Source organism: Macaca nemestrina, chromosome 11, assembly GCF_043159975.1.
Source record: "Macaca nemestrina isolate mMacNem1 chromosome 11, mMacNem.hap1, whole genome shotgun sequence".
NCBI lineage: Eukaryota > Metazoa > Chordata > Mammalia > Primates > Cercopithecidae > Macaca > Macaca nemestrina.
Window position 1 is genome coordinate 56,422,690 of NC_092135.1, and position 13,929 is coordinate 56,436,618.

General features: G+C 37.2%; 1 protein-coding gene across 1 annotated transcript in view; it reads left to right on the top strand.

Annotated features, from left to right (window-relative positions):
- The window catches only part of LOC105493204 (plakophilin 4), a 228,948-nt gene that overhangs the window by 143,315 nt on the left and 71,704 nt on the right, over positions 1 to 13,929 (top strand). Inside the window, exon 4 of the mRNA XM_011760720.3 lies at positions 6,250 to 6,284. Within this exon, the coding sequence (XP_011759022.1) occupies positions 6,250 to 6,284 (35 nt within the window). The remainder of the gene's footprint in view (positions 1 to 6,249; positions 6,285 to 13,929) is intronic.

Sequence of the window (13,929 nt, forward strand, 5' to 3'; positions counted from 1 at the left end):
ATGTATTAATTACCTCTATTTAATAGAAGAACACTTAAGAATAATTTAGAGAATATTGTGTACCAGGCACAGTGGCTCATGCCTGTAATCCCAGCCTGGGCAATGAAATGAGACCCTGTCTCTAAAAAAAAAAAAAAAGAAAAGAAAAGAAAAGAATATTGTAATATTGTAAAAAACTATGGTGTGATAGTGAAAGTAGATCATGTAATGCTACTCATTTGAGATGATTTAAATCGCCATTAAAGAGATCATCTGTCATGACAGAGGGGAGAAATGTCAGATTTCTTACACATGTTGCATATTGTTTTGGTGGTCTCCCAAACTGTCTTATTCCCAACCGCTTACAGTTTGTGAGCTGTGGAAATCGAGGTACAGTCTAGACTATGGGGTATAGTTCATATTGTTCCATACCTGTCTCACTGGAGACTTCATGTTCAAATTACTACCTGGGTGCTCCCAGTACCAGTTGACCTTCTTTTCATAGATGAGTATAAGGAGAGTTAGGTCTTGGTTTTTGTTTTTAAAAGTTGCTTCACACTTGTTTGTGATAGATATGTGAATGTCTTTAGTCTGGATAGTGCTGGACCCTGTGACATTGACATCAGAGTCCTCTCTTGTAGGATGCTCTTCTCACCATGTATTCCCGGCTTCTAACAATGGCTGGCACTCAATAAATGGTCAACGGATATTTGTTGAATGAATCCATGTGATGTATGCATATATGCAATAAACATCTTTTCTATGAGATACAAAGAGCCCAAATCGGGAGGAAATGGTCTCTTCTGCAGAATGATTGAAACAGTTTCTAAAATTATGTAGCATTAGTCTTTAAAACAGCAACCCAAAAAGTTAAGATCAGCTATGATCTATTTAAGCATCCTACTCAACACCAGTTCCTGGTTAGATGCAAGTAGAATTAATATACTGTATTTACTCTCAAGAAGGCTGCAGTCTGGTAGTAGGAACAAGTAGGTAAACAAATACTATGGTTACATTGTGAAAAGTGCAAAAATACAGATAAATTATTGAGTACATTCACAACAAAAAGGAGGAGGTGACCAGCTCTCCTCAGGTAATTCTTGAAGGATGATGGGTGGTCACCAGAGAGAAGGCTGTAGATGGTACATAGTCCAGACAGTGGTACACACCCATGCTCCATTCATAAATAAAACAATTTCTAGGATAATTTGAGTTATCCCTTCTAATTAATACTGAGTCAAATTTAATTTGTTATTGACTGTGGTTTATTTTTTCAGCTATTAATGATTTATATTGATATATAAATATACATGTATGTGTAAAATCTCTTGACACAATTATTTTTGTTTATTTATTTATTTTTTTTGAAACAGGGTCTCTGTTGCCCAGGCTGGAGTGCAGTGGCACAATCACAGCTCACTGCAGCCTTGCTTGCCTTGAGCCTTGCTGTCAGGCTCAAGCAATCTTCCCACCTCAGCCTCCCAAGTAGCTGAGACTACAGGCACATGTCACCATGCCCGGCTATTTTTTTTAAAACTTTTTTGTAGAGATAGGGTCTCACTTTGTTGCCCCAGCTGGTCTCAAACATCTGGGGTAAGCAGTCCTCCCACCTTAGCCTCCCAGAGTGGTGGGATTATAGGTGTGAGCTACCGTGCCCAGCCTGATTTTTTTTAAATAAAGCAGTAAATTTTGCAATTTGACCATATTCTAATTTCAGGCTAAGAACTGGTTCTTTTTCAGAAAGGAGTAACCCTTGGATCTTGTCCTAATTCAATATGTCTTGCTAAGAGACTAGTAACAGTAGCTTGTGTATACTTGTGATAAAATGAGCCCTACCTAGACCTGAAAGAAGGTGAGGGAAGTGGCATGGCAGAATTACCATGTGGCTCCATCCAGTTCTCTACTATCCCTTCTCCTAGCGTTTACCTACTGGTATCCACTAAAGCAGGCTTGCTCACATCAGACAGAAGAATTAAGTAAAACATTTTTTTTAATATTCCTGTTATTATAGAAGGTGATACAAAGTGAAGGTAAACTTTAGAGCATTCTGTTTCATGGATATATAAACAAGTTATATGGCACCTGCATGTGCCATTCTAGAATTTGAGTAATTCTGAAAGAATTTTCAGGCTGTATTCCTGCATGTTCTGCCCTAAAAATAGCAGTGAAAGTGTGAAACAGTATGGTGTGTGAGGCAACTGCAAGCAGTTAGAAGTGCTTCGAATGTAGGTTTGTGTGGGAAAGGGCACACTAGAAGGAGCCAGGTGGTGCAGGGCCTTCTGTGCCATCTGAGATGTTTGCATTTTATCCTGTATGGATCTGCTGTGCATTAGCAGCAGAAGAATGACATCAGAGGTGAGTGTTTGAAAAAAATCACAGTAGTAGCAGCGTAGAAGAGAGCCTGCCAGGATGAGAAGTAAGACCAGTCAGGAGAGAGACTGAAGGACCCAGCCAAAAGAGGATAAAGACCAGAACTATGTCAGTGGTAGTAGAGATTAATTCAAAATGAGTAATGGCCATGTGTCAGATACTGCCTTAGGCTCTGGCCATTGTCTGTAAACAAGGCCAACTCCCATACCCTCATGGAGCTTACACACTAGTGGGAAGAACAAACAGTAAAATTACTCCCTGCTCTTCAGTTTCAGTGACTAGGTGGGAATCACTAAGCAGGAGTCAGTTTAGAGGGAAATAATTTCAATACGTTGAATCTGATCTGTGTTATATATCCAGTATGCAGTTGGAAATAGTCTGCAGTTATGAGTCTTGGGCCCTTTTCAGAGGGCTAGTTTGTCTTTGTTAGTTTTAGGATAACATCAGTCAGGATTTTTGGTTGCAAACAATAGAATCTTCTCTGGCTTATGTAAGCAGAAAAGGAACTTTTAAGAGCTATTGGGTGTCAACTCATGGAGTCTCTAGGAAGGCCAGGGAGCCAGAATCTGAATCTGGGTTTCCAGGAGCAGTACCTACTGCCACCACTGTATCCACCACAAATGCTCAGGACCACTCTATCTCCACATGTGGCTTCTTGTGGACTCTCACTTACTGGCCTGCCTCTGGCTGCAGGGGATTATGAGCAGGTAATTTTCTGAGTCCTAATATGGAAAACAGCAAAATAAGGAGAGTTTTCAAAGTTGATATTGCACAGCCATTAATGTCCAACAAAGATATTTTGCCTCCATTTGCATCTGAATAAAAAAAATTAATTTCAGGAGTGTGTAGAATTTTATAGTGATCTACAACATATTTTCATGTAATATGATGAGGGCACATTGTCTTCCTATAAACAAAACTGATTTTTTGCATTAAAATGAATTGTTAATTTGGTAATAAATTTGCTTTTGATTGATGTTCACCATCTGACCGGACAGCCCCAAGGTTATTAGTGGATTTCATTCTAAATGATTATTATTAAGTTATTAACATATTGCATTATGAATATATCTTCCCATTGAAACAAAGTTATCATGGGTGACTCAGTTCCTGTATGTATTTTAAAATGTGTTTCACATTCCAGTGGAAGCTCCTAGAACGCAAGCTGCTTGGCATCTTCAGAAGAGAAGTGAAAGGGAACCGGGATGGAGTCATTTGTGGGCACAGTGCCTGCAGACACATTGTAGGCATTCAGTAAAAGTTGGGGAAGTGTTTCTAGGAATAGATGGTTGGAGGGAGAGAAGGAGGAAATAGGCCTATGTTTCTAACGTGAAGCTGCCTGTGATTGTTCTAATAAACATGGGTTTATTAGAACAATTGCATTTGGTGGTTTAAAACAGCCTTTCAAAATTCCATGTGTTTTGTTGTCCAATCCCTGAGTCCCAAAGTAGTGAACAATTTGAGAATCATTTGAAGTAATTCAGAAAGAAAATAGGCTGTTACGAATAACATGTAATGACCAGTTATTTCTCAGAATTATAGAAGTTAGTGTGAAATTAGTTGGGCTGAATACATGATCTTCAAAATACACCATGGAACTTTTTATTTTTAATTTTCTTTATTGGCTTGTTTTTCTAATGATTTATATATTCTACCTTAAATAGAGAAGGGAATATTCATGTTAACCGAGGCTTCCCATTGCCTTCACCTAGGAATACCTATTATATTTTGGTAACCAAAGGTTCTTTGAGCAGCAGAAACGCTGTCTGCTTGATTGCTACACAACGAGGCTACTGGAACTTCCTACCTAGACTCAGGGAGTATAAGTTGACTTGCTTATACTAGGTAATACCTGGTAATTTATATAATCCTGACCTTTCAAAACAATAAAGAACTTGATTTTTTCACAATTTAATTAAGCATCTGCTGTGTGCTGGGCAAATGCTAGGCACTTGGTATAAAGAGATGAGCAAAACAGCCACAGCCCTTGCTCCATTTGAGCAATTATCTGAAATTATATTCTGTGACTTACAATTTTGAGGATAAAAAGTCTTATATTTCATTAAAGTTTATATAAGTTTCAAACTCAGAAGATAAAACTTCCTTAATATTCCCAAGAAACTTGAGGTATACTAAACATTTCTGGATGGCAGTTTCATTTACCATGTGTTTTAATGTTGACATAAAATATGATGCTTTTGAGGAAACACAGTTGGGTAATGTCAATCTCAGTGCTTAGAAAATTAGTTTAGATAATACAATTAAATAACAAAAACAGATTGAGAAGAAATTGAAATTCAGTGTGCAAAACCACTTTTGGAGTCTCAAGACAGTGATGGCCTACCCTTAGGAGCAAGACAAATGTCTCATTCCTGATATTTGACCAAGTTTTCACTTTTTCCTATCAGTCTACTTTGAAATCAGCTAAGGGTATTTCAGATAAAGGAATATCACAGAGCCCTGGAGGAGATTAGCATTAACTGGTTGACTCCACTTGCTGGGAACATGTCCCCCTGCTTGCAGCTCATTCAAGGTCCTGGAATGTGAACTGTTGCTCCTGTGATGGAAAAAAGGCAAATCACACACAAAATTGAAGTTCAGGGAGTTTCTATGGAATCTAGGGTTTTCAACCAGCAAGTTTCATAACCACATAATGACTTGGGGAAAGTATCAAGGGGGTAATAAGAACTTAAAATCTTAGAAATACAGCACTAAAAGGGCTGTTCTTCCCCTGCTCCACGTTCTTTGTTTTGCAAAATGTTTCCTTAAGCCCGGAGTCACACTCCTTTTTCTATAAATTTAATAAGCACTCAAAAAATACCATGAATATATGTCCTTTTTCTGGTTTTTTAAAAGGAAAAAAAGTACAAATGATTAAAAAGAAAAAAATATATAATGGCTGTACTCATGGATATAACTGCTAGCACATTGGTTTTTACTTTTCTAGACTTCTAGTCATATTGTCTATGTGTCTATATGTGTTTAATGCAAAAATGGGGTCACAAGCTGTTCTGCCAGGTAGCACGGTTATATGGTGCGCGAGTTTGGAATCTGACTGTCCTGGGTGTGGTTCCAGCTCTTCGAATTACCAGCATATGTTTCTTTATCTGTAAGATAACAATGAGGATGTACCTGTTCACAAGATTGTGATAAATAATATGAAGGAGATCATATGTGAAATGCTTAATCTAGCATTTAATAAATGCTTAATAATCCATTATTTTGTTCCTGCATTCTGCCGCACTGTCCCTATAACACCATGATTTCCTGTATTGATTGGGGCAAGAAGGGTGGCAACCGGGGAGGCAGTGATATGTTTTTATGCACAAATTTTTTAAATGCACACTCTAATAACCAAGGAAAATACATAGCTGTCACTTTATCCTGGCTTATAGGACCTTATATTTTTGATATAAAGTTCTGTGTTTTAAATTTTATAAGGCAACATTCAATTCAAAAGTGGCCTCGGTAAATTTTGTCTCTGTTATATGTTTTGTCTCTGTTCTAATTGCCACTTTTGAAAATAAGTAAAATAAACTGTTTAACAGCCTTTTTGGTTCCTTTTCATATATATGATACATATGTAGTTTTCATATTATCACAAAAAAACTGTAGTACATCATGTAAGTACTGTGAATATCATACAGTTGTGCTGTTTTGTCTTCAAGTAGAATTTTATGTCATTTTATAATTTGCCTTAATTTCCAAATAGAAACAATTTTTGTTCCCATTTTAAATACTATCTAAAAATTAGCTTAGATAAGTTTAAATTTTATTTAAGGTTTTTATGCTTTTGTATAATTTAATGTGGAAATTAAATGTTAATATGCAAAACAGGTCCCAAGCTAAATTTTGTGACAAAATAAATAAATGTTTCATTTTTTCCTTCTTTTTCTTTAGCTCAACTGAGAAGTCATTTCCTTGGAGAGCAACAGGTATGTTTTTTATTATATAAGAGTTATGTTTGATAAACACAAATTACATAGCCTACTCTCTTAATTTACTATTTCTTGGTGAAATAAGCCAAGCAAAGCCTTTAATAGTGACAATATTGAGCTATGTTGCTTTGGAATAGTAGTTCTTAATATGCTTAAGTTTTTAGTATAATTGAGTAAATTTGTATATGTCAACTGTAATGAAAAAGCATTGAACAGCAGTTTTTTTTGTTTTTTTTTTTTTTTTTGAGACGGAGTCTCACTCTGTCGCCCAGGCTGGAGTGCAGTGGCCGGATCTCAGCTCACTGCAAGCTCCGCCTCCCGGGTTCACGCCATTCTCCTGCCTCAGCCTCCCGAGTAGCTGGGACTACAGGCGCCCGCCACCTCGCCCGGCTAGTTTTTTGTACTTTTTAGTAGAGACGGGGTTTCACCGTGTTAGCCAGGATGGTCTCGATCTCCCGACCTCGTGATCCACCCGTCTCGGCCTCCCAAAGTGCTGGGATTACAGGCTTGAGCCACCGCGCCCGGCCAGCAGTATTTTTAATATCAACCCCATATCTGAAAATTTCCATTTCCATCATAAGAAAACACAGGGCTGACCTCAAAAAAAGTTATTATATAATGGAGAAAGCTGCTAATTATACAAGTTGGGTCTTTCACTGTGTTTATCATACTCAGAGAAAAGATGCTTAAAGTTTTCATTTTTTTAATGTATCCGCATGTTTCTAATAGTGTGGTAGCTTTTCATGTAGTCTATCTTTTCTTTTTAACCTAAATTCACCACATAGAAAGGATGAATTACATTAAGGAGACTGTCTGCCGCTTACACAAATCATTGATGTCTTCATACCCAGCCTTCACTCAGTAAATGTTTATTGAGCATTCACATCATGTACCGGATGCTGTGCACATTGCTGGGCAGTGATGGGCATAACACACACTTGTCCCTGTCCCCTTCCCCCATGGAGCTTACATTGTAAATAGTAATGTGAACAATGTTGTAATGCTGGAATAGGCATTGATATGTAAATACTTTGGCCCTTTTCAAACAAGACTTGAATTGAGGAAGACTTAGATAACCAAATGCCCAGTGTCTGAGTTTATCTAAACCTGGTGCCAGGATTCTGGTGTTCCTTATAGTGCATACAAGACACTTGGCTGTCATACAAAGAAGTTATTTCCCCCCCAAAAAAGGTGTTAACTCAAACTGTTAATGAGGCAGAAACATGTGAAAAGCTACCTAACAGTAAGACTTCTAAACAACAGTTTAATACAAGGCAAGACACACCTTGAAATAATATGTGGTTGACTGCCAAGTAAGTATTATGTGGGAAATATTGATGTAAGTGGACAAGCCACATCTGAGATGGCAGAGGAGATGGTCTTGCAGCCTTGGGCTTGATGGACCACTCTGGAGAGGGCATTGTCACTGGGCAAGAGAAGAGACAACACAAGTGTCAGGGGAAGGGAACATGTAAAACTGGTTTGGGAGGTGGTAAGATGTGCAAAGGCAGTGGGCTGAACTGGCTGAAATTACAGAGATCTGTAAGTTCCAGGGACTTGATACTCTCTCTGTGGGGAGACACTAAAAATCCTTGAGGCAAAATGTCATATTATTTAAACATTTCTCAGAAGAAACAGTGAACTGGTGGGAGGAAAAATTAGTGACAAGATAGACCAATTGAAAGCTTATTGCAGAATTTGGTGTGTGAGATCATCTAGGCGATTCATAGGGATTTAGAGGCTGGTGTGATGGTGAGGTGGGTACGCAATAACTGTGAGGTTTTGTGTTTGGGAGGATGGTACAGTTAAAACAATTAGGAGTGTCAAAATGGAGAGCCAGTTTTAGTGGGGGTGCTCTGGACCACAGTGTGAGATGTGTTGGATTTGAGATGATGAAAGGGCAGCAAGTGACACCACTCAATAAGCATTTAGAAATGTGATTACTAGAGAAAGCCCTTATTCAAATGTGAAGAAAACACTTCTGTTAAACCAATAGGTCCATGCATATTAATACTTTATTATGTGGTTCAGACATGTGGGCCAGAGTGCTATGGATAAAGGACAACTGAGTTAGAGAAAGCGTGCCTGAAACCTAGGAGAGCAGCCTATGCCAGGACAAAGCTGCTGCTTTTTATTCTTGGGAGGTAATGAGAGAGTGATCTGAAATCTGACCAGGGCGGACAAAGGGAGTCAGTTGAGATACGGTGTTATTTCCCCCACTTTGTCACAGCATTTAAGGTGGTTACTGAGAGCCGGAGCCGTGTCTGCTCTGTTCAACAAAGCATTCCAAGGGCCTTGTGGATGGTAGACCCTAGATAATTCACCACCTGAGCGAATGACTACTGTATACATGAATGAATAGTAAATGCTTCTTTACACTGTCCTAGGAATATTTAGTGTGCATATATTAGCTTCACAACCAAATTCTAAGCCCTTGAAAAGTGTCTCTTTTTTCTCTCCTACTTCATCCCTAGAAAATGCCCAACCTTTAGAAGGTATTAAAAATATACCTAATGCCCCATCTCTACTAAAAATACAAAAAATTAGCCAGGTGCGGTGGTGGGCGCCTCTAGTCCCAGCTACTCAGGAGGCTGAGGCAGGAGAATGGCATGAACCCGGGAGGTGGAGCTTGCAGTGAGCCAAGATTGCGCCACTGCACTCCAGCCTGGGCGACAGAGCAAGACTCCGTCTCAAAAAAAAAAAAAAAAATATATATATATATATATATATACACACACACACACATATATACCTAATGAGTAAATGAGATGAATATTTTCATTTAGTAACAAAATCTGTATTTTGAAAAAATACATACACAAGGAAGTTATGTTTTCAAAAATGACAAGAACTATTTTTGATTCATAACTTGACTCGCAATGCCTTAAAACCTTTATAGCCTAGCAGGACGTTAGTACAGTATTGCAGGTTTGTCTTTTTTATGGCAAATTTGGCACACATGCATTTGAACTTAATTCTTTTTGTTTCTCTTAACAGCCTTTTCTTAATGTATAATATACAAATTTCTTTATTATAATAGCTTTATTGAGAGGTAATTCATACTATATAGTTTACCCACTTATAGAATACTCTTAAGTGTTTTTTAATATATTCTGAGTTGTGCGTCTATCACCACAATCAATTTTAGAACATTTTCATCACCCCTAAAAGAAACCAGTGTGCCAGTTAGCAGTCACCCATTTTACCCCCAAACTTACCAGTCTTAGGCAACCACTACTCTATTATACTTTCTTTCTTTATGGATTTGCCTATTCTAGACATTTCAGTTGAATAGAATCATACATGTGGTCCTTGTGGCTGGTTCCTTTCACTTGGCATGATTTTTTCAAGGTTCATCCTTATCGTAGCATGTAACAGTAGTTTATTCCTTTTTCTGGCTGAATAATATTTCATTTATTGATTCATCAGTTGGTGGACATTTAGGTCTTCCTACTTTTGGCTGTTATGAATAATGCTTTTATGACCATTTACATAAAGTTTTTGAATATATGTTTTCAATTCTCTTAAGTATAAACCTGTTAGTGGAATTGCTAGGTCACATGATAACTCTGTGTTTAACCTGTTAAGCAACTACCAGATTATTTCCCAGAGTGGCTGTACCATTTAACATTTCCACCAGTTAAAAATAACAGTTCTGCAGGAGAATGGCGTGAACCCGGGAGGCGGAGCTTGCAGTGAGCAGAGATAGCGCCACTGCACTCCAGCCTGGGCAACAGAGCGAGACTCCGTCTCAAAAATAAAATAACAGTTCTGACTTCTCCACATCCTCTCAAACACTTGTTATTATCTTTTTGATTATAGCTGTCCTAGTGGGTGTGAAGTAATATCTCATTGTGGTTTTGAATTAAATTTCCCTGACAGCAAATACTCCTTTTTTGGGGGTAGAGGAGGTTAATTTTTAGTTTTAGTTATTCAAGCAGTGGTGAATAATATAGAGCTTGTTGTATTTTAACTTTACCAACTGCTTTCATCTCTGCTTTCTTTTTCACTTTGTAAACATAATTTTTCTCCTGGTTCTAAGTGTAATATATACTCATCAAAAGATATTTGGAAAATATTTAAAAAGTACAAAAAGTGGATAAAATTACTTACCATCAAACTCATCACTTAGCCTTTCTGTACATTTCTGTGTTACATGCAGTTTTTTTTACCTTTTCAGTGAAAATTCTTCAAATTCATCTTTAAGACTACATAATTATTTCTGAAATATTTATTGAGACAAACACTTGTCTAGCACGTAATTGTCAATGTTTAAAGCAAACATCCTTGCCCTCTGAAGAACTTCAGGTTTAATGAAGGTGAACTATAGTGGAGATGTATAACTATATTCACTTACAGTTGGGGGATAGGGGAATTCTATAAGGGAAAATCGTATATACCATATTTACCCATATCTCTAGTATCGGACATTCAGGTTTTTTCTTATTTTTTACTATTTTAAATAACAGTGTGGTAACCATCCCTGTATATAAAATTATATCGTCACCTTTGATTTGCCTTAGGCTAGAATTTCAGGAAGAAATTTATTTAAAGTACGTGAATATTTTAATGCTTTTGCTATATGTAATCAAGTTGCTTTCCTGAAAGATTGTATTAATTTTCCCTCCCTCCAGGTGTATGGGATTGATCTTCTCATATTGCCACATTAGTGTCATCATTTGTATTTCTAATTATCTGGAGAATATAGAAGTACAATATAGATTGCCCTTTTCTATTGGGGAATTAGTGTTTGATGGATAAGAGTTCTTTGTAACCCAGAGATAATAGGTGTATTTATTAGCCACGGTTCAGTTGGGAAAACAGAACCCATGCCAGGTAGTTCAACATATGGAATTTGATACAGAAAATGTACAGTTATGAAAGTGTGGGTTGGAAGATTTGAGTGATTAAACAGGATGATGAAGCACCCAAGAGATAATGATGCCAGGACGCTGCTATCATCCCTAGGACTACAAAGGCAAAGGGGTAGGTAGGTGGTTTTGTCAGAGTCCTAGAGCTGGAGCAGTTGTAGGGGCTTCGGATCGGGAGATTTCCAGCATTAGTTGGAACCAGGAAGGAGATGCCACCCCTGCCAGAAATGTTGTTTAAAATAGAGCCAGAGAAATACCCTGATTTCCCCATGCAATTTTTCTCCTAACCCTCACCAGTCTGTACACTGGCTGAACTGAGCTGGAGAGGGCGTTTGTAGATTTTTAATTACCAAAAGCCCAGCAGACCCTGCATATAATCATGTGTTGATTTACAGCCTAGAGAGAATGAATTTAGATTATGAAGACACATTATAGTGGATGAAATAGCTAGGGCCTTGGCATCCTTTCTACTCCTTCCCCATTGCTTAAGTCATTTGACTACAATCTTCAGGATTTTTATCATGGCCAAGTAACAAATATGAGTACAAAAAAATAGAAAAAAACAGTAAGACCTACTATTTGATAGCACAACAGGGTGACTATAATCAATAATTTAATTGTACATTTCAAAATAACTATAATTAGTTTATAACGCAAAGGATAAATGCTTAAGGGGATAGATACACTATTCTCCATGATGTGATTATTATGCATTGCATGCCTGTATCAAAACACTTAATATTCCTTATAAACATATATACCCTATAAACATATATACCCTCACTGTACCCACAAAAATTTAAAATTAAAAAATTAAGAGAAAACCATATATACTATTATGTGCTTAGTATTTTCCTTTACATTAAAGTTTTCAAATCTTTTTTTTACTTTTCTAGTAGGCTGAGCAATCAGCTGTTAAATATAAAAATATATATAATACACAAGCGAATGTATTAAATGATTTAAATTGAATACATAATAATTAAGTGTTGTCCAAATAGCTCCTCAAGTACTCAAGTACTTTAGTGTTAGGCAGATACTAACTCAGTGGCTCATCTCCCTTCGCCACAGGTGTGTCCATAATTCACACTTAATAACTGCATAGTTCCTTATTTTTCTCAGAGCACACTCTTTACTAAAACTCATATTCAAGCCTAGTAGTTACATTTACTTATGTTTTTTTCCTTTGATGGGAAGGAGGAAGAGTATTAACTTCTAAACATGGCAATCACAACTGGTATTTACTTTCTCATATTTTAATTGTATAATGTTGTGGTTTTTCTTAAGTTTACCCACTTTTCAGCTATATTTATGACATTTAAATTGTAACCATGGCAATAAGCTATAGTTAGAAGAGGAGAAAATTGAAAATTTATGAATAAAAGAGTAAAATCTTATTTTGTTCGTATTTCCTTTCTTTTTTTTTTTTTGAGGAGTCTTGCTCTGTTGCCAAAGCTGAAGTTCAGTGGCACCACTGCAACCGCCACCTCCTGGGTTCAAGAGATTCTTCTGTCTCTGCCTCCCGAGTAGCTGGAATTACAAGTGTGCACCACCACACTCGGCTAATTTTTGTATTTTTTTTTTTCATTGGAGATGGGGTTTTGCCATATTGGCCAGGCTGGTCTTGAACTCCTAACCTCAGGTGATCCACCAACTCTGCCTCCCAAAGTGCTGGGATTACAGGCATGAGCCACTGCACCGGCCCATATTTCCTTTTCTAGTAACTATAGATGATCTTTATAACTTTGAGTATATATTAATAATTGGGATAAAACAGCAGTGTCGCTGCTGCTTTTTCTATAAATTTGACACTTTTTTTTTTCTTTGCTGCTTTGGCCGCAAAGATACTGAACATAGTATGAAAATCATCTATTTTAGAATTAGGCAGCCCTACTCAGCATAAATGAGGAGTGGCTTAAATGTGAAAAATATTTAAAAGACCTTCAGTCCACTTAGTCTTTGGCTGAGTCTTGACAAAAGCAAATCTTTATTCGTTTTCTGGTTTCCTATACAACATTTCACAATAGTGAAATAGAAAGTCCTCATTTGTCCTCATTTATTTTTATACTTTGCATGTTTACTTGCGGACACCTTCTCTACCTTTTCTCTTAAGTTTTACAAATTGACTTGAAAAGCTTAGCTCTTTAAAAGCCTTTCAGCAATAGGTGTATTGTTAGAGATGCAAGGGTTTGATCACTGCTTAGGAGCGATCCCTGCCTACTCAGATGTTTTCAGGATGTTACATTCTGTTGAAATGTGGTAAACTGGAACCAGCTGCTGAATTGGATTTTCAATAGCTAACCTACTGCAGCACCATTTTCTAAGGAAGAGCTTAGGATGCCCTAGGCAGAAAAGATTTTCATTTCACTTTCATTTCATTTGATTGAGGAGACTCTAGCTTGCTTGTTTGTGTGTTTATTACTGAGGGAGGGGGGCGGAAGTTAAGGGGGGTAGGACGTTTGAAAACAGAAAGCCCAAGTTTCTGAAGTATGGGAGTGGAGAGAGATACTACCCAAAGAATGAGGAAGAGCTGCCCATTCTGCCAAACATTTTTATTTTCTCAGGTCTTTAAACTTCTTCCCTAGAAGTAATAAAGTTGTTTTGGAGCATTTATGCTTTATGATTATCTTGACTTTTGCCCTTTCTCTTCATTATTCTGTACCTCTAGCTTACCAGTGTTACATATTTGCATTCTAAAAATATAAATGCACATCTTTTGTGTTTTTTTATGAGGAGCAGTTTATGTTTCAGCTTTGTCTTTTCTTGCATGT